At 35.0% G+C, this 19,872-nt stretch overlaps 3 protein-coding genes and 1 pseudogene across 4 annotated transcripts; all 4 read right to left on the reverse strand.

Annotated features, from left to right (window-relative positions):
* Window positions 1-895: 895 nt before the first annotated feature.
* Window positions 896-5,674, reverse strand: LOC140674587 (uncharacterized). 2 transcript variants are annotated; one of them, XM_072908232.1, is made up of 3 exons: window positions 5,354-5,674; window positions 2,741-2,807; window positions 896-2,453 (listed from the first exon to the last, which is right to left on the reverse strand). In XM_072908232.1, the coding sequence occupies exons 1-3, from the start codon at window positions 5,369-5,371 to the stop codon at window positions 1,021-1,023; spliced, it is 1,518 nt and encodes a 505-aa protein (XP_072764333.1). In that variant the 5' UTR covers window positions 5,372-5,674; the 3' UTR covers window positions 896-1,020. The 2 variants fall into 2 exon arrangements, with proteins under 2 accessions (XP_072764333.1, XP_072764334.1); XM_072908233.1 differs by lacking the exon at window positions 5,354-5,674 and adding an exon at window positions 3,199-3,289.
* A 68-nt stretch (window positions 5,675-5,742) lies between these two features.
* LOC140674657 (uncharacterized) lies at window positions 5,743-8,565 on the reverse strand. Its single transcript, XM_072908372.1, has 3 exons — window positions 8,408-8,565; window positions 7,521-7,617; window positions 5,743-6,352 (listed from the first exon to the last, which is right to left on the reverse strand). Exons 1-3 carry the CDS (start codon window positions 8,420-8,422, stop codon window positions 6,108-6,110), a joined length of 357 nt encoding a protein of 118 aa, XP_072764473.1. The 5' UTR covers window positions 8,423-8,565; the 3' UTR covers window positions 5,743-6,107.
* A 3,091-nt stretch (window positions 8,566-11,656) lies between these two features.
* Window positions 11,657-17,680, reverse strand: LOC140674722 (uncharacterized). Its single transcript, XM_072908491.1, has 2 exons — window positions 12,464-17,680; window positions 11,657-11,878 (listed from the first exon to the last, which is right to left on the reverse strand). Exons 1-2 carry the CDS (start codon window positions 17,678-17,680, stop codon window positions 11,657-11,659), a joined length of 5,439 nt encoding a protein of 1,812 aa, XP_072764592.1.
* Window positions 17,681-17,880: 200 nt separating this feature from the next.
* Window positions 17,881-19,159, reverse strand: LOC140674723 (uncharacterized; annotated as a pseudogene).
* Window positions 19,160-19,872: the final 713 nt, after the last annotated feature.

A 19,872-nucleotide genomic window follows, 5' to 3' on the forward strand; every position in this document is an offset into this window, starting at 1 on the left:
TATAATCTTTTTAATTTTCTTATAGAGATTTCTTGAAAAATATTTTTGCCAAATTTTTTTATTTTATATTAACTTTTAAATACCAAAATAATTATTGTGCAATCATAAAAATAATATACATATATTAAAATTAAATACGACTTAAAATTTTAGGATTTTTCTGTCATAGTTATTTTTATATAAATTAAATACTTTAGAATGTTTAGAATTTTTTTACGAGAAAACGAATGCAAATAGTTGTCTGCAAATTAAATGTTTCTAACTTTGCGTGTCTTACATAATCGTGTTTCGTGTCGTCATTAACGGTATGCAGTAAACGCGATGCATATGCAGAATCGTTATGGAGGCCACGAAAATTACTGGACCATGTACACCCTATGTATTATTGTCGAGACAAAGAAATAATTGCACAGATAAAGGCCAGCAATAATCATGAGAATATTTTTATATCATAATCGTGGGAAAACACCGTAATAGAAACCAATGATAAATATAAATGTGCGTGTCGCGCAGTGTCCGTAATTAGTGCGCCCGTTAATTATCAACTTCTCTCTTCTACAGCCAAATTATCTATGTAACGTCACATCGACAGCGAATAAAAATCATAATATTTTTCTGTCCCTGATAATTTTGTTGTCAATTTTATGATTTGTCTTTTTTAACGAGAGAGATATCACTGCAATAATAAGTATTTAAATCATGTCACTTACCTGATAGAAGACAAGAATAAAATATGTAAAAACTATTTATAATCTATATTTTTTAATTTATATATTTCTTTCTCGCTTTCTTTTACATTTTTTAATTAAAAAGAAGAGAAGTTTCCACTTAAATCTATATATTTTGTGTATTCTTCTTTAATTTGTTATTTCATTTTTTTACAAGCAGTGTATTTCGTGAACAAGTTATTCTAAGAAAAAAAATATATTATTTATATTATAATTTCTTTATATATTTTCCATTACAATGTAATATTAATAATTTGCTTCCTTTCATCAAGTGTTCAAAGTTTTCCAGAGATCAGGCTTTCCGACTCTCGAAATTAACCAGACTGATTCGTTTCAGTCCGTTCTGTCTTGATATCTTGTATCGATTCGAGCTAGAAGCCGGCGCTATTACTTCCTGATTGAGTGCAATGATTCGTTCGGGATTCTCGTTTTCCGCAAGCTCTCCGGCTGGCGCTTCCGTTGACTCGCCGGATTCGCCTGAGTCGGAGGGCTTGCCCTTCGGTGGCAGATACTTCTTACCGTGGAAGAAAGGCCCGTAAGGATGATGGAATGGAAAGCCAATCGGATAAGGACCGGCATAGATGGGATAGCCAATATGGCCAACCCCGACAGGGCCGCCCTTGAGTACTCCGTGGAAGTGGTCGTAGGGCAGCAGGTTGAAGGGAGACGGGAGGCCGTGAAGATGAAAAGACCCCAGGAGCGGCTTGAACAAAGGAGGTCCATAAGGATGCGGATGATCGTGTCTTGTCGAATTATTCTGATTATCATTGTCGGCTGGTTCTTCGGTTTGTCTGTTATTATTATTATTATTATTATTATTATTATTATTATTATTATTATTATTACCATTGTTGTGGCCATTGTAGCCGTAACGAGGGGGTCCGTAGAAGTCGGGGCCGTCGTAGTAAGGCCCGTAATGTCTATGCCGCCCGTTTTCGGAAGAATTATTTCCGTTTCTACCATGGGGTCCGTAAAAAGGACCATGATTACCGTATCCTCCGTAAGGAAACGGAGAATAAGGATGATGGTCGTGATGGTGACCACCGTGATGACCGTAGCCTCGGTGGTGATCAGTTCCATTATTTTCCTCCGAGGCCTCGCCATCCGACGGTTCACCATATGGATGATCATGATGGTGATGATGATGATGATGTCCATGAAAGTGTCCGTAGGGCCCGAATCCGTGGAAGCCTGCATAGGACTTAGCCAGAAACGGTCCGTGGCCGAAAGCTGCTTTGTCAAAACCGACGTCGTGATAAGATGAGTACAGATTAGTGGACGATTCCTGGATGTTGCCGAGGGACGGCTCAATATTTTCGGTGTTGGCGGGTTTTTGTGTCACTTCGAAGTCGTCGTTCGCTGAGAAATCGTAAGGTCTGTAAAAATTCGGTCGCTCTTGACGCAAGTAGCGCTCATCTCGTGGAGATCCTTCGGGAGGTTGTTCGTTCGCTTCGGAGTTTCCTTCCAGTCCTTCGGGAGAGTTCTCGTAAAGATTGTTGTAGGGATAAGACTGTGGTCCGTAATACGTAGGTACGTATTTTGACGTTTTGTCAACTATGTTGTTCAGGGTAGAAGGCGAGTCCAGACCATAATCGTTTAAGCTTGCGGGTTCCGTCAGACTGGATTTGAAGGACGATCTATTGGTGCGGAATTGTATATCGCCCAGTATCGCCGGCGACAACACTGAGGCTACATTCTTAGCAAAATTCGCTAGTATATCTGGGCCTGTGTTGAAAAGAGAGCGATTAGTGTAAAAAAATTGTGACAGAATTTAAAGAGAACATGTTAAAATATATATTTTTTTGCTTTTTTTAAATTATCTATAATCTTTACGAAAGAATCTAAGGGAAGCAAAAAAAGTTTTTGACAAACTACAGTTTAATAATTGACGATCACATCATATTCAGTTTTTTTTTGCCTGAATTTTGATGAATATATTAATGTTTACAAAAATATATAATTTTCAATAAATTTTAAATTTCAAATAAATCTTAAAAAAACATCGTGCTTACTAGATGCGCTTCTTGCTGTCCTACCGCTATTTATTATGCACCAAAGTGCGATGCAATGCATCAGTATCTGTAATAAAAGAAGATATAACATCCAATGTTATGCTGCAACTGTTAGATTAACAAATTAATAAACTCTTTATTAAAAGTTTTTAATCTTATATGATACTCAAATATTTATCTTCTTTTCAATATTAATTATCTTTTTATAAATAATTCCTACAATCGTATAATTAAATTGTTATAATATACTTTTTTCTTAAAATATTTAATATAATAAATATTTGCGATAAAACTCTTCAGTGATCGACGTTCATATTTAGGGAGAATCCACGGATAAACTCTCTTATCATTCAATTGCTTTATAAAATATTTGAGACAAAAATAAAAATGACGATTATATCTTGAATATAAAATTAGTGTTATAAATATAATTTAAATAATACGTATATTATTAATACGTTGAACTAAAAAGATTATTCTCTTCAGCGTGCTATATTTAGGCATGAGCTAACTTTTAACTATACACAGAAGCGTATATGATGTTAAAAACTTTTTGTAAAAGCTACATAACTGGCTGCATAAGTCACAAGAGTAGCGTGACCGATGTGATTCCCTACAACATTATGTTTTATTCGTTATTGCGTAAAGAGAGACGCGTATGCGTATAAATCCGACGACCAACGCATCGTTCCAGCAGCGGGTGCAGCGGTTGTGTAAAATCTCAACAAAAAGAAGCACCGCACATACACAACCGCGCAATATCAGTCTTGGACACGCTTATTATCGCGACACATCGTGCGGAACTCGATTCTTATAATAATAGAATCGAACCGGTATATATGCCGGTTACATCGGTCATATTTTCGCGAAGTATGTATATGTATTGCGGTAACGCTATTCGCGGACATACGGGGGGCTTCCGGTGAAGTTTGTTTATTGCTACAAGAGTAACTTTACGATATAATGAAGAGAAGCTTCTCTTTCAGTTGAAATTCGGAGAAAGTAATTCATGAATTTTAATTTCAAAATTTTTCTAAATTTCTTAATACTTTTATAAAAAAATTCCTTCAAAGAAGAGAAACTTTAACGGAATTAGATGTAATTAAAGATTTTCTTTTGACTTATGTAAGACTATAGTCTTAATATATAAAAGAGAGAGAGAGAGAGAGAGAGAGAGAGAGAGAGAGAGAGAGAAGGCACATCGTTATTCATATATATTATGTATGAATGTTCGCTGTTTATATTATCCTATACTTTATAAAATATATAGTTATCAAGGAATAATTTGAAAACCTTTTTTTAATGTGGGCATTCAGTAAAAGTGAATGACGCGACTTCCGACACATACTATAACATTAATATAAAGAAAGCTTATACACTATTATTATTTAATATCAAGGTATTATTTTCAAATTTACATCATAAAGTGCTCATTTATACTTTCTAACATATAAGTTATATTCTTTTTTACACTACTTTTTTCTTTATATTTCTGTAGAATTTAATCTGAAAAAAATGAAACTTTCATCATTAATAGAAAAATCTAAAAATCTGTTCAAAAAAGATGTAAAAGAGAGTAATGCATATAAAATAAAATGTTAAAAATTTTACGAAATAATGAGTTTGCAATGCAAATATAATAATTTATCTGTCCAACACATCTTTAAACGGAAGTAAATTCTTATTTATGGGTATATATTTATTCACGAAATCAATTTCCACACAATTTGCACACGCATTATTTCCATTTCTTTGCGTAGCACTAATTATGAATCACCTTTCCCGCGATCTGATATTAAATTGATTTCTCTTTACCCTTTATACTTTTCATATAAAGTTATACATTGTTGATAATACGTTTGATACATTTTTAAATTCTTCTATATAGTTTATTCCTAGGTACAGTTTATTTATAAGTTTCTTAAATTTAACCAAGACGAGAATAATCAGATTACGAAACGTACACGATCTACTGAGTTTAACGTGAATGATGAAACTGTAATTCTTTTCGCATTTTAAACAAGTAATTTGCATACTAGCGCTCTTTTTACACGACCTAAATAAATCTAATAGCTAACATGCAAATAAATTATTTTCGAGGTTGCTGTATGAAAATAAATTATTTTTGACAGCGTAATTTTTAAACGATAAAGTTTGATTTGCAATTATCATTATTTTGCAACAATTACAAAATATATATATACATATACGCTACAATATTAAAGATGAGTAATACCAAGAGAATAATGTAATAATATGCTCATAAAAAAATAATAATACACTCGCCATACTATGAATTTACGTGCAAACCATTAATTTATTAAATTACGAGATTAACTTCCACAATTTACAATCGAAAGATGTGCATTTGCATCTGTGAATTCTCCCAATACGTAATATATAAAGGCAATGACTCGCGTATTCGAATAGTGTAATAAAAGGATAATGTAAACCGCAAGATAAATATTCCGTAATTTCTGACACTTCACATGTATCTATTTGGAAAATCTCTGCCATTTATGTTTTATCGCGCTACCGCGGATCGTTACGAGATTGCAATTTCGTTACTTGTTCCCTGTACAACAAACGATTTTTACATGCGAGAATACTCACGTGCGACGCGTGATGCATCGTGCGTGCGGCTCGTGACTACTAAAAGACAGACGTCGTGCCCGAAGTCATTTATACTTTCTCTCCTTAAATGTCTTTATCCTCAATCATTAGGGTGTCTTTACCCTCCATGCAAACATCAGGGTGAATGATAAAACTTATATTCTTTATTGCTTAATTATTTAAATTGAGTAAGTTCTAAATTTTATTTATTTTATAAATAAATAAATACGTTCGCAGTTTTGACAGCATAATAATTGATCGCTTATATTTCAAATTCATGATTAATTAAGTTAATTATATATTTTATTAATTATATATTATATTTTCATATTTTCACACGCGTGTAAATTTTATTGCTAATATTATAAATAATATGGCAATAAAAACGGTGACACATAGATGTTAAAATACGTAAAATGATGTATGTATAAAATATGAGTCGCAACGAATTTTAATCTCCAACTAAAAAACTTAAAAAAAATCATATTCTTACATAATGAGTATTATTATTCATAGTTATGGATAATAATTTACGCGTAAACTAATACATTAATAGCCCATCGTATCGGTAAAGATATAATCACATCAGTAAAAAAAATGAGAATACAAGTTTATGACGGCAGCCTTGAGCAGTTTGACATGCATTTTTCATTGAAAAAAATCGTGGTGAGAAAATAAAAGATAGCTCGATCGATTCAATTTATCTATGTCTATAATGACTATAGCAAGGTCGTTTCCGGAACAGTTTGGCGCATTAATAGCCAATTTGACTAATTGTCCCGACAATTCCGGGAGCAATGACTGCGGGAAGATTGTAGATTTGCACGGGGCGAGGTGAAATTCCCACGAGTCGTGCAGCTCGGAGATTCGGCGTGATAATTATCGGCCGCTGGATGCTATTCAAAGTGTCCAATTGTCTGGCTTGAAACTGAGCGTCAGTCTGCCCGTATCCCGGATATTTCGCGAGCATGCCGCTTACACTTCCGTACGGAATCCCACCTGTTGAATGACGCAATCGATACTCATTATATTAAATGACTCGTTACTGCCTGTTATATAATAATAGTAAATAAAAAAATTGTACAAAGTGATTCTTTCATTTATACAAGTAATTTTTATATCTTTTTTTCTTCTTTTATAATATTTATTTTTTAATGATTGTTTTATTATATAATTATACTTTGATTAAATATGATGTCATATAAAGGGTTAATTTTGTCTGCAATTAAGATTTTAAAACTAAAATTTAATATACATATTTGTTATCAATAAATATATATTTTATTTTCACAAATTGTAATTTTGGAGATGTGATAGTATCATAAATTAATTTGATATTTATTGAATTCATTTTACATGTAAATATATTAAATTTATTTTAAATTATAAATCTTTATTGATTGGAAATGCAAGTTTTAAATTACAAATTTTTCTAACAGATGACCACTCTGCGAGAAAAAGATTTTATATAAAGTTTTTTTTATTGTTATTTAAAAGATTCTCGAAAATATAAAATAGTTTTCTTTAATCTCAGCCTGAAAAATGATTTAGCTAGCTAAACTAATTTTGATGTAAGTCAGATAAACAATGGCATATAAATTTCTTATACAATTCCAAGAACAATACGCAAAATAGTGTCAATTATTATGTCACTTTAAAACAGCGACTTTTAATAAACGATTAAATAATAATAATAAATAAATTTACAAAATAATTTGAATTGTTTGATGTATGGCTATATATATTCAATATATTGCTGTTTCAAGTGAAAGGCAGTTTAGTCACGAAGAATCTGGTGCTGCTTTCTGTTGGAGTCTGATCTAAATTAAACTCAACACAGAAATATAATATATTTTAGTTAATTTTATATATGAAACTTATTTAATATAAAATATATTCAACAATATTTATTAAAAACATAATTATTAAAATATAAATTGTAAAAATCTCTATTAATTTATTTCCACTCTTTAGGGATGCTATAAATTTTAAAATATTTATAATATATAAAATAATATATATACATAGAGAAATTATCGGAATTCAAAATAATTATTGTTACAAATATAAAATTATACTGAAATTAATTTAATATTGATTAAACATCTGTATACATATCTCTTGAATTTATTATAATATAAAATCGCAAAGTAGAAGCCTAACTTACCGTATGATAATCCATTCACCATTTCTACTATTCCTGCGCTATCCGGTGTTGCTGTCGATGGTTTTAACAACACTGCGAATCCAAATAGCAAGGTAATCTATGTATGAGAAATACATAACAATTTGGTGACTTTAATGCGTGTTTAACGATATCTTATATATTTATACAAAAAAGTATACATATATATATAATAACCTTTTCGAATTATAATATTACTAATTTTTACGGAACAATTTATAAGAAACATTTTAAATGTATGTCATTAAATTAATTACATACATTCTACTGTCTTATAATTAAAAGTATGATTATAGTATAAAATAAACGTAAGTGAAATTATATTTAATAATCTGTGCACTTTCTTACACAGTAAATTATTTAATGCAAATTTATTCATGTGTACTTTTGTAGCCATGCAATAATATAACTTTTGCAGTGGAAGCACTGTTTACAGATTTTTTGTAAATTAAACATGCAGGTATGTCACAATTGTTATCATCATCGAATGTTTTAATATCGATTAAAATTGGTATCGCGTAGGTATGACCTCAAATCCAGTTATATTAGCAATTTAAGCAATCAAAGAAAAAAATATTTATATACAGAAAGCATATGTTTTACACGCTAGTTTTTCGCACATTTTAAGCTTCATTAACAACTTATATTCGTTGCATAAATTTGCAATTATTGCACATATTATCTCTGTCGTTGATCTTTATATCAAACAATATCAATCAGAATAATCCTGAATAGTGATAAATATGATCACATTATTTCTAATCTAATTATCGAAATGATAATATCCCAGAAATATTTTGATTTTCTCACTCAATTATTTTCCTAGTAAAAAATTTTTATTTTGTTATTGCAAATTATTTTTTACGTACCTTGGCAGGAAGCATATCGCAGTTTCCAGCGGGGCACAACACGTACTGAACACAAAGAGTAAAAAAAGTAAAAATCGAATTATGTTGCGTGGAGTGGCATGCGTGTTAACGTTGGCCAAGCGCAAACTCGGTGTTGCCTTTCGATCGCGCGCGTTTTATTCGTCTGTCTAGGATTTTATCAGAGCACGCGTGAGAATATATCCTCTTTAAAGACACTTTAACCTTGGGAGTCACCTCTCACATTGGCGCGATGACTCTTATCCTGCGCTCCAAGGACCGATTTCCTAGACGGGGCACTGTTTTCTCTTTGTGCTCTGTTTGATTTTAACGAAGCTGATGCGACGCGCGCCCTCGTCAGATGACAACAATATCTTTTTAAATTAAGATACTAATGAATAAAAACGCAAGTCACTAACAATAACGCACGCGTTTTCGTGAGAATTGTTATCAATTTAATTAGCGGAGAACTGATGATGACGAGCAGAGAAGTAAACGGGAGATGAGTAAGACGAATTATTATGTCATTTTGAGAAAATTATATAGAGACAAAATCGTATCATTCTATTGTTTAAATAATACTAGTGTGAAATAAATGGCGTCTAATTAGTCATGTGTGCATCGCAAACTAATTTTATTTTATTTTTTTTTCACGCGAAAACGTTGTCATCTCACACGGTTAATGCAATATTACTATTGTCAACGTACAATGTGTTTTTTTATAAAATAAACACATCTACGCTTAACAAGAGAAAATTCTTAGAAAGTATTTTACATGACGGGAGATTGCATCGCTCGTGACAGCGTAATTTGAGTTAATTTAACAATTATCATTACTTATCATCTCTAAAAGGAGCATCTTGAGAAACGTTCATTATATAAAATAATTGTAAAGAATCACTTAAATATGTTTCTTTATGCAGATTACTTGGAAAGTCATTTATAAATGTCAAGGAATTATTTTTTATTTGTTCTTAGATTTGCATTCGCATACGAATTGAAATAATTAAGAGATTTTATTTTCCTTTAAGATTCTTATTGATCACCATTGTTACCTCTATTATTGTTACAACTGTGCCATGAAAGAAAAAGCGAAAGAAACAAGCGCGAGCTAGAAATCTTGAACTATATCCGCATGTGTATAATTTATTTGACAACGACAGATTACTCACGATGGACATATATTCGTCATGCCTTCTCGAGCGACTAATAATACCTCTTTTCTAGCTATGGTCATCAATGAGACGCGCGATCAGTCCGTACGCACCTTTCCTTTCCGGTGCGGCATTCCACTTTATTGTAACGTGGGACGAAGTTGTCTTTCTCTTTACGCTTAGCTATACTAATCACATGCACACGTGATTAAAGCAAAAATGGATCAATTACGCGCCTCAGGTAATTTTACATTGATGGTGTCAATATGGCTTTCAGAGTACATCTCTAAAATGTCTTGAGAGAGAAAATCTTGCATTAATATAAAATATTAATAACAGAAATTTATGTAAACAAAACAGTTTTTTCCGTTCTCAGAAAAATTTTTCGCTTTCTTTGAAAATATATAGGATCAAAGTATCTTAATTTTTCGTAAAGAAAAATGCAATAATAAAAAGTAATAGCCGTTATTTTGTTCGGCACATTCTGTATATGCATGATCATCTAATGAGGTAAATCGTAGTGGAATGATTATTCATGTATTGAGATTGTTGAATTACACATAATTGCTTTGCGTTTCTCTCTTTAATTAAATGATCAATGCAAGCGGATAGGACGATTATTAAGTCGTTTATTAAGCAGCGCAAAGAGATTATCGCACTCGTTCGATGAAAATTAGATCAAGGCTATCCACTCCTCAAGAATGGGCCGCGATTATGTAACAAGGTCAATAATCTCGCAAATCACAATGATTGTTATGATAATATCTGTTGACCAAAATATTGCGATTACAGAAGAGAAAGCGTTAAAAAGATTAATAAAAATCGAGAAGATTAATAAAAATCGTTATATATAATTATTAAATAATCATTATAATTAAAAATAATTGATTGACAGTTTAATTAGAAAAAGAGTGTTTATAATGAGAGAAAGCACTTTTGTTAAATTAATTTTCAATGAAAAATATTAGGAGGATAAAAATATAAAAGATTTATTGGAAAAGATAAATTATAATATATTTGAATATAAAGTAAATTAGTGCATATTTTTTTAATTAAAATACACATTTTATATATAGATTGTTTTATGAAACGATTATTGCAAGCCATTAAAAAAAAACTCCGTGAAATAATCCTTGCTTTCTCTTCTGTCTTATGCATAGAGTATTACGTATATAATTAATCACAGACAAAACAAAGTATTGTAACAATATTGCGATATTCACACTTGTACAATATCATCAAACAATTAATTCCGTGAGAAAGATTTTAACGTTGAGATAAATCCAAGGTTTAATTTCAAAAGCAGGTGAATTGTATCGTTGATCAGGCTAAAAAAATAACAATTGTCGGCGTATTATGAATCCATGAGCAAGCAGAAAACTTTTCAATACTTTGATTGAACTATCGAGATTTCTTTGTTATTCCAAATGACAAAAAATATAATTTTTTCGCTGTTTCGCACGATTTCTTCGCGTGGGCAACAAACGAATACGGCATTTTATTATGAAATCCTTCTGTAATATTTGTTTATAACTGAAGTGTATCTTGTCCTATATACAATATAATTACTGATCAGAAAAACCTATTGTAACAACTTATTGAACCGGATTTAACCATCCGTGTCTAAAATGCGCTTTCTCTCTAGAGAGTAAAGATTAATTAGCTCTAAAATACAGAAATTCATAGCACAATTATCGTTATTAAAATATTCTGTAGTAAAATGTAACATATCCTGTCTATGCGACTATCGCAAAAATTAAACCATACGTATTAAAATAAAATTCAAGTGTTCGACATTTTCTTTTATTTTTGAAAAAATTTATAACTGTTAATTTTTTTTAAGTAATCAAATGTTAGACAATTTATAATTTTTTTAAAAACGTGATCGAATGTTTACTCGTATATTGAATAACAAAATAAAAATAGCTCAAGTTGATTATAAATTTAAAAATTAAACAAATTTCGTATAATTATTTAAGATCATTTTAATATTAACTTCACACATCTATTTATTATTTTATAATAGAACGGTTGAAAATGTCTGCTTTTTTTTGTAGGCTGTGTATGTGTAATTAAATGGTAAATTTCTTATCTGCAATCATTTACGTTCTACATAATAATATAGCCTACGTTCCGGATCTTTTATAAACTTGGCCTGTAATAACGGTCTTCCTTCCGTATCTTTTTTTCTTCTTTGCGGTCCCTCACTACTGTATTGCTTTTTCCATCCTTTATTTATTCTACTCGATTCATTCTCAGCTTGATTAGTTTTTATTGGATTAGGTGAAATATTTTGCAGTAGGCTACTTATTGCGTAGGCCTAAAATAAAAAAATTTAGTTAATAAAATGAGTCATATTATGATAAGTGTATAATTATACACATACATATATTCATAAATAATTATTTTTAATTTATTATACTTTTTTTATTTACATTTTTAATTTATTATAATTTAAAAAATCATTATGGTCCGTATTCTGAGCTCACATTTATCGCTAAATGTGCCTCTAAAAGTGTTTTTATACATATGTTTGTATACATTTAGAGATAATAATTTAGCGATAAATGTGAGCTCAGAATATAGACCTATGTTTCATAATTTCTTAAATTTTATTAGATGAATAAATCTTCTTACATTACCGATTTGCATTTTTACAGATGGTGAATAAATAACTTGAGAATTATTCAAATGTTAATATTGTAATGTTATCGACTTAATATTAGAAAAAACATTGGAAATATTATTACCAAAATATCTTGTTTAAAAAGAAAAAAAATTCTCTATCTCTTTCTCCCGTGTTTTAGTTAATTGTAATTCTTTGAAATCCAAGACATAAAAGTCATTATCTGTCTAGAATAAATTTGGTCAGCTGATCTGTCTTGTGATATAATAACAAACTTACTTCTGACATTCGAAAGCTACCGTTGTCATTATCGTTCTCGTCATTACTAATTCCGTCATAGGTGTTATTCTTATTATTATTATTATCTTTTCGTTTATTGATATTCTTTTTGCTTCTTAATTTGGGTTTTAATTTTTTCTCTGGCTCTTTTTGAACGGATGTCACGTTCGGATAAGTGACCTTTGTGATGATTTTTTCCTTCGAAACTTTCGATAGATGTTCGATCGTTTGCATTTTCGGAGTTGAAGTTTCAGCTTCAGGATTGTCAGTCTGTATCGTTTTAATTGTACTCTTTTTGAAGGAATCCGATGTATTTGTCTTCGCAGTCTCGTCTGCCTTGGAATATCTCTTTCGAACAGGTGTGAGAACTGACTTACTCGTGTCAAGGTCGACTCTCGGCGAAGGCGAAACTGATGCTTGAGGTTTTCTGCGTCTTTTTTTAGCAGGTTCAATAATAGGCTTAGCAGATGCATTATTTTGGGAAATCGTAGAATTATTCTTCGAGATTCTTTGTCGATGTTTCTTATGTTGCTCAGTCGCGAAGGAAGCTTCCTTCGTGCCGTTGGGCAACTTACTCGCTGTCTTTATCCGCGACTCTGAATCGTCTACGTTACTTTTATCCAGGTTCCGATATTTCACCACCGGCTTTTTTTCCTCTTCTTCATTAATAATCCCTGCTCTTTTTAATTTGTTCGAATCAAAGCGCGAGTTATTCGATACGTTCTTGTCAACTTTCCCTCGTCTATTCTTTCTTCTTGGCGGCTGCGTGATATCTTCCGATTCTTCGGTTTCCTCCGTTTCTTTGGAAATTTCTCTGTCCGGGGAAGATGATGGTTTCGGTGTAAATAAAGGAGAGCGACTTTCGATTTTTTTCGAAGTTTTCTTTTTGAATTCGTCATCTACATCTTCCTCCAAAAATTTTTTGATGGATCGACTAATCTCTCTCGCATTAGACTTTGACGGCTTGATTTTGTCATTGACATTATATCTGCTGCTGAATTTTGTGAGTGGCAACTTCTCGGTGACAGATTCTTCGTCATCATCGATGTATTTGCGTGAGATATCGCGTCTACGCGTGTTCACGTGAGTTTTGGAAGGAACATCGTATTTCTCCCAAGGATAAACGGGTTTTTCGTATCTCACAGACTCTTCTTCGTCCTCGTCGTCGAAAATCAACTGTTTGAGTCTATTGGCTCGTTTCTGTTTCCTTTGTTGCTCCCTTGCCTGTCTCTCTCTTTTCTCCCAAGGATATTCGTATCTGTTAAAGTCCTGTAGCCATTTGCGTCTGTCTTCCTTATTTTCTTTGTCAGCGTGCCAAGGAAACACATAATCTTCGCTCTCTTCTTCGGAATCATCCTCTTCACTTTCCTTTTTAAACTTTGATTTGTATCTTGAAAATGGAAATGGCCGATAGAATGTTTTTTTCTCAAAACGTTCGTCATCCTTTTCTTTTTCAAATGGTTGCTTCGTATACGTGAAAGACGTTTGATCCTTGTCAGAAGCTTCCTCTTCCTTCGACGAAAGTTCCTCGGAATCGTCGTCTCGTGCAAACAATTTCGTCTTCATCGGTGTTTCGACTTGTTCCTCAGTTTCCTCGGAGAAATCATCGTCCCATGGATACGCCACATTTTTCGGATAATCAGTCTCTTTGTCCTGTTTCTCTTCGTCGTCTTCTAAATCATGATTTACGTCTGTGCGATATTTATTCGACAATGTCGTCGCTTCCTCGGGGAATGTTTCCGCGTATCCTGGTGGATCAGATTCCAAGTACTCTCGTAAATTCGAATTCGGAAGTTTCTTCGAATTTGAAGACCCCGTCGATCTCATCGTAGTCTTGAAACCGTACTCCTCGTCGATGTCCTCGCTAACTTGATACGTATTTGTCGCATTTTCCGTTTCATCATCAGCCTTTTCTGCAGATTCACCATCGCTCTTTTCTCGCTCCGGATATTCATCCTTTCTGCTGTAGATTGTTTGACGCACAACAGATTCTTCTATGCGATACACTTCGGTTGTACTACTTTGTCCATCTTCTGTCGATGACATTGTGTTTTCGTTCTCAAATGTGTTTGCGGTCGTATTTATTATCGTAGAATTATTTCGCCAATCGCCATCTAGTTTCTTCTTTTTTTCGAAATAATTATATCGAGGCTCTTTTCGCCTGCTGTCTTCGTCCACAGTTTTCGAGCTTGCATTAAACTTACCGAAATTTCTCGTGTCCCATTTGGGCTTCGAGTATCTGATTCGATCTCTGATTGTATAAATGACTTTGCGAGAAGGTTCACTCGTCTCGCTATTCGTGGAGTTTCTTCGTCTTTTCTTATCCATTTTCAGAGTCGTCGATAAACTTTGACCATGTTTATTAATTTGTCTGCTCTCCTCGATATCCAAGTCCAGCATTTCAGGCATTGAGTTTGCTTTTTGCATCGTCTCTTCTGTTGATTTTACGCTTGTATCATTTCCGACATTGATTTTTACAGATTCTTCAGTTGTAGTCTTTTCATCTTTATTAATCGTACTTTCAGATGAATTCTTGGCAGTTTCGTTCGTCGTGCTGCGCTTGTTTATCTTAATGGTATGATGATGAGCGATGATACGAGGAAAATTTGAAGATCTCAGCAAAGCCACTCTTCTCTTACCCGGAAGTCTGTACTTTTTGTAACTCGTTTTCCGCGGAGCTGAATACTTCGGAGGTGGCACTAGTCCTTTAATCTCCGACGATTTCGTGTTGCTCGTGATATCCGTAACGTCATCAACATCAATAACGTCCTCCAACGACGTACTGTTTTCTTTCGAAGAAGAATTAGATGTGACGTTCGCTACCTTTGACGTTTTCTCGCTGCTGGCGGTCGCCAACATCTGCACGGCTGATGGCAAGGTAGTTATCTCGTAGACCTGATAAGCGTTCGCCAGGTTTCTGATATTACCCATCACATCTTCGTATACCTGGTTTTGATAAGATGCAGTCTGATACATTTTCAACGACGACGGCGTAGTCGTACTGGATACGTTTGATTTCAATTTTCGATTTTTTAGTCTGCGCACCCCCTGAGGCGGCCTCGAGCTTCGCACGGTGTGCAGATACGCGTTCCTTCCTCTTCCGGTCCGTGGATCGTGCTTGTAGTTGAGGTGTATCGACTCCTGCGTCTCGTACTGACGATTTCGGTCCCGCCACTGACGACCGCTGCGTTCCGGCTTCTTCGAGACTTGATGCACGACGTACTCGTCGCTCTTCTTAGGCAGCACCATGATCCTCGAGGCGAATTTTGTCGGGTCTAATTCCGACGGGGGAGTCGGTTCCTCGATCAGCTTCTCGGCGAACAGCGGGTTGTCGAGAGGATGCTCGTCGAAGTATTTGGCCTTGAAACAGTCTAGCTTGTTTCCCAGACCACGAAGATGCGGCAGATTCTCCCGAGGACCTCGTTCGGGATCTGGCTCCTCTTTCTCGGGCAACACTTCGTCCACATTAGACTCCACCTCGTCGCACTTCCTGTAAGCGTTCCGAGAATTGTAGAACTCCATTCCACGCGAGGTCTTCCGCGGTATCGTACTAGGATCTACGACGTATTTCAAGGCGGACGCGCTCGGCACATCTCTGTTTTCATAGAATGGATATTTCTTCGAATTTATAACGGCTTCCGTTGTTGTGGAAGGTTCCACGAGGCTGTCTTCAGCGAGCTCTTCGATGTAATCGAAGCTGGAAACTTCAGCTTCGATTTTTCCTTGCCCTTCGTCCTTTGTCGAAGTTTCATTATTGTCATTAAAACGCGTGGCAATTTCTTTATCGATTACGTCGTTATTAATTTTAGGAGATTCATTCAACAGGTCTTCATGATTTCTTGTGCTCTTCAAGTTTCTTTTTAATCGCGTTTCGTCCGGCAGAACATTTTTAATTATCAATTTCTGAACATTCGTATTATTTTCATATCCACCTTTTTTTCTTAACAGAGTCGCTATTGGATTCTTTTCATCTGACTTTAAATTGTAGATTATTTTTGGGTCTTTAATATTCACGTTTTCATCGTTAGCCAGTTTTTTGTCTATTAAAATCGTGAATGTTTCGTTCTTGTCATGTTTCGATCTCGCGAGGGATGCTAATCTCGTCGTATCTGGAGCATCGATTACTCCTCGATTCGATGATTTTCCTTCCGACCTGTCGGTTATTTTATCAAATATATCTTTATCTCGTTGCTCTGGTTCGTCATTGGTCACACTATTGTTTGTCACCGCTTTCACGTCGACGGCCGTGTCATTGCGAAACTCGGATCTCTTTCTCCTGGATCGTGTTCTCCAACTCTTTTTGGAGACTAGCGGGAAATACTTGAACGCATTATCACGCTTTTGCTGCGGTTTACCAGCGGCATAAGAAGGATAATTGTCGCTATGCCAATCGTTATGGTAATTGGCATAAGTACTTGGCAACGATAATGGCGGTGGCAGCAGCTTCGTGGCTGGAAGCGGATTATTGCGATAAATCAAATGCACCGGTAATTCAATCGGTTGAGAATGAAATTGATCTTGCAATAAATTTCTCCAGTTAGTCTCCCGAGGCGTTTCACTTTCGATGAATACGCTAGAATGATGATCTATAACTGCAGGACGATCGATCGGGAAGATCGAGTGGTAAAGAGTCGGCGATCTCGTCAAGGTGAGGTCTTTTGGAAAAATAATTTTTTGCTTGCTTTTAATATAATTCTTGTGGTACTTTGCGTTCGGCTCGTCACGAATCTTCTTGTTCACATCTTCTTTCTTAGAGGTGGGCGATGATGAAACTTGTTGATAAGGAGATCGATGAGCAACGGGTTTGACGGGTTTTTTCTCCGATTTTGGTCTCATCGCGATTTTATATTTAATCTTGTTTTTGGTAATAGCAATCTTACTATTGTTAAGAACAGATCCGAGGAAAGGATTCTCATAGTAATCAGGTATTCGAGAGTAAGCTTCTTGAGTCATGTTGAGTGTCACGACAGCCGGAGTGCTGGTGGACGTTATACTATCGAGAAGATTCGTCGGAGATGAGTATTCCGTATCTTCAGGATTCAAGAATGACGGGAAAGATTGAAGCAGAAGGGGCTGCACGCTGGTGTACGTCGCGACTGTGGACACCACGTTGTTGACATAGTCGACGTCGTCGCTCTTCGTTACTAAAACATACGGACCGTGACCGTCGATGGTCGCCAGTGCGATCGGTGTCCTCTCTTCCGGTCGCGGATTCATGGTCGTCGAGTCCGGAACGAGCACGGACGACTCGGTAGTCGAGGGACCTTGCCTCGCTTTAAAGTAGTTCCAGAAGAGCTGACTGTAACTGATCGTCGTCGGTTGATCATCAACTCGATGGAACGAAGTCGTCGCGGTCGGAGCGATGTAACGCAAGGTCGTTTGATCGACGGAAAACGCTCGCAAATTCGAGGGATTCGTTAAAAACCCATAGGAATTTGCGAGTATTTTAGGATCGGTCGAATTTGTTTCGTCGGATGGAATCGCGGTTGTCTCGTGATTCTCACGGTAGAGATTATTTTTCTTCTTCCGTTCCAACATGGATGATTGCTTCGTTTCTTTATTTATAGTATCATCTCTTTCGTTCCATAACTTGGATTCTTTCTCCTTTATCTTGTCGGTTTTATTTGTTTCATCTTTTAAATCGTGTTCATCATGAGAATCTTCTAATTCCGTATTATCAACTTTAATGTCATTGCGAAGCTTCGATTCCTGTGCGTTTTGATAGGTCTTCAAGTTCCTCTCGGTCTCTTCAGCATCCTCTTCGACGTCTTTCTCCAACTGCCGAATGCCATTCTCAGCGACGAGTTTAGAATCTATTTCGGATCCCTCCCAAGTGTTTCTATCATATCCTCCCGTCAGATTATTTTCGTCATCCAAAGTCTTTCCATACTCTTTAACATGATCCTGATAATCCTCCTCGTACTCCTTGAATTCATTGGGCATTAAATTCTTACGCCTTCCTTTCTTTTTTTTATTGCCCGACGAACTAAGTTTATTCTTTTGATTATGAAGCTTTCGCGCGAATCCTTCACGAAAGTCGGCATCTCGGACATGTCCCGCGTGATCGTACGCCGAATCTTCGTATCCTTCCTCGGTGTAAACCGTATTGACCTTCGAATTGATAACGATTTCTCTCAATCGAGACGCGTTCTGCTTCTCTTCGTCGGTTTTCGCACTTTTGATCGCTTCTCGCTGAGGCAATCTTTTCACGGTATGAGTTCCACGCACCTGAGCATGCAGCTTTGTCGGCACAAAATCCAAGGGGATGTTTTTTCCCGGTGGCGGTTTCGCCCAGACTCCCGGAGCGACGTACTTGGGTCGAGTGGACACGTTTCTCGCCTCTTCGTGTTCCGAATACGGTATTGCATGGTTCGGAGATTCTTCAGGATCATCGTCTTTTTTGCTGTATTTTTCTTGGCGACGAGACGGTTTCGCGTATCGACTCAGAGCATTCGTTTCTGCGGAATCAAGTATTTCTTCTGTCTGAATAGTTGTTGGAACCGGTAAATAGGTTGTGGAATCTTGATAGATCGATGTCGTGGTGTTCAAAGGCTGCAATACGTCGTCGGTGAAGTGATCGCTGCCCGTGGAATTGATACCAATCGTGTAGAGATTCTGACTTGATACGGGATAGATGCTGACGGTTGTTAGAAGAATAGCAATGATTAGATTAGAAACTTTTTGTTGTTGCTCCATTCTTCTGGATTGTCCTTCGATTCATAACATTATGAAAAAATATTACTCGATATGTAGCTACCAATAATCATTAAATCCTGAAAGTTTCACTCATATACACTCGATAAAACAATAAACGATAAATGATTATCTTATTCACAATTATGAAACGGAATAAACGGAATTGAACATTGATATTTGAATACGTATCACAAATTTATCGCGATTTATTTTATGTATCAATTATAATTATTTATTAATTTAACGAATTATTAATCGATCAAAACAGCACTGATTAAATATTGAATTTACCGAATGCTTTGATAATGTAATACGATTTTTCACACTTTGGAAAAAGAAAACACTATTAATTATTCATTTCCAAAATCGCGTGTTTTTTCAAAATGACAAATAACGTTTATAAATTTATAAATGTTAATCGAGCGCAAAAGAAAGAAATACGCGCAAAAGGTAGAAATGCGAGCCGCCTACGTTATTTCTAATCATCTTCTATCGAGGTCTTTCGTCAAACTAACCGGTGGTACGGGCCGCGTGATCTAATTTATATTTTCTAGAGCCACCTGAAAGGCGAGCTAAAGTAGAAAAACGTTGAAATGACTAGAGACCCCTGCTCCGCGAAGCGTGCAGATTCGATCGTTCAACGATTCTGTCACTCTCGATTGGATTCGTTCGCCGGGCCTTTTCACCCAAGACGTCTCTCTTCACCGGCTCGT

This window comes from Anoplolepis gracilipes, chromosome 16 (assembly GCF_047496725.1).
Source record: "Anoplolepis gracilipes chromosome 16, ASM4749672v1, whole genome shotgun sequence".
NCBI classification, from domain to species: domain Eukaryota; kingdom Metazoa; phylum Arthropoda; class Insecta; order Hymenoptera; family Formicidae; genus Anoplolepis; species Anoplolepis gracilipes.

What these genes read in the sequence shown, in the direction of transcription:
- LOC140674657 (XM_072908372.1), bottom strand. An exon ending in GGTGAATGGATTATCATACG is followed by an intron (nt 6,353 to 7,520) that starts GTAAGTTAGGCT and finishes GTCATTCAACAG; the next exon opens with GTGGGATTCCGTACGGAAGT.
- LOC140674587 (XM_072908232.1), bottom strand. An exon ending in GACAGCAAGAAGCGCATCTA is followed by an intron (nt 2,454 to 2,740) that starts GTAAGCACGATG and finishes TTTTCAACACAG; the next exon opens with GCCCAGATATACTAGCGAAT.
- LOC140674722 (XM_072908491.1), bottom strand. Translation starts at nt 17,680, where the DNA reads ATGAATCCGCGACCGGAAGAGAGGACACCGATCGCACTGGCGACCATC. An exon ending in GTAGCTTTCGAATGTCAGAA is followed by an intron (nt 11,879 to 12,463) that starts GTAAGTTTGTTA and finishes TTTTTATTTTAG; the next exon opens with GCCTACGCAATAAGTAGCCT.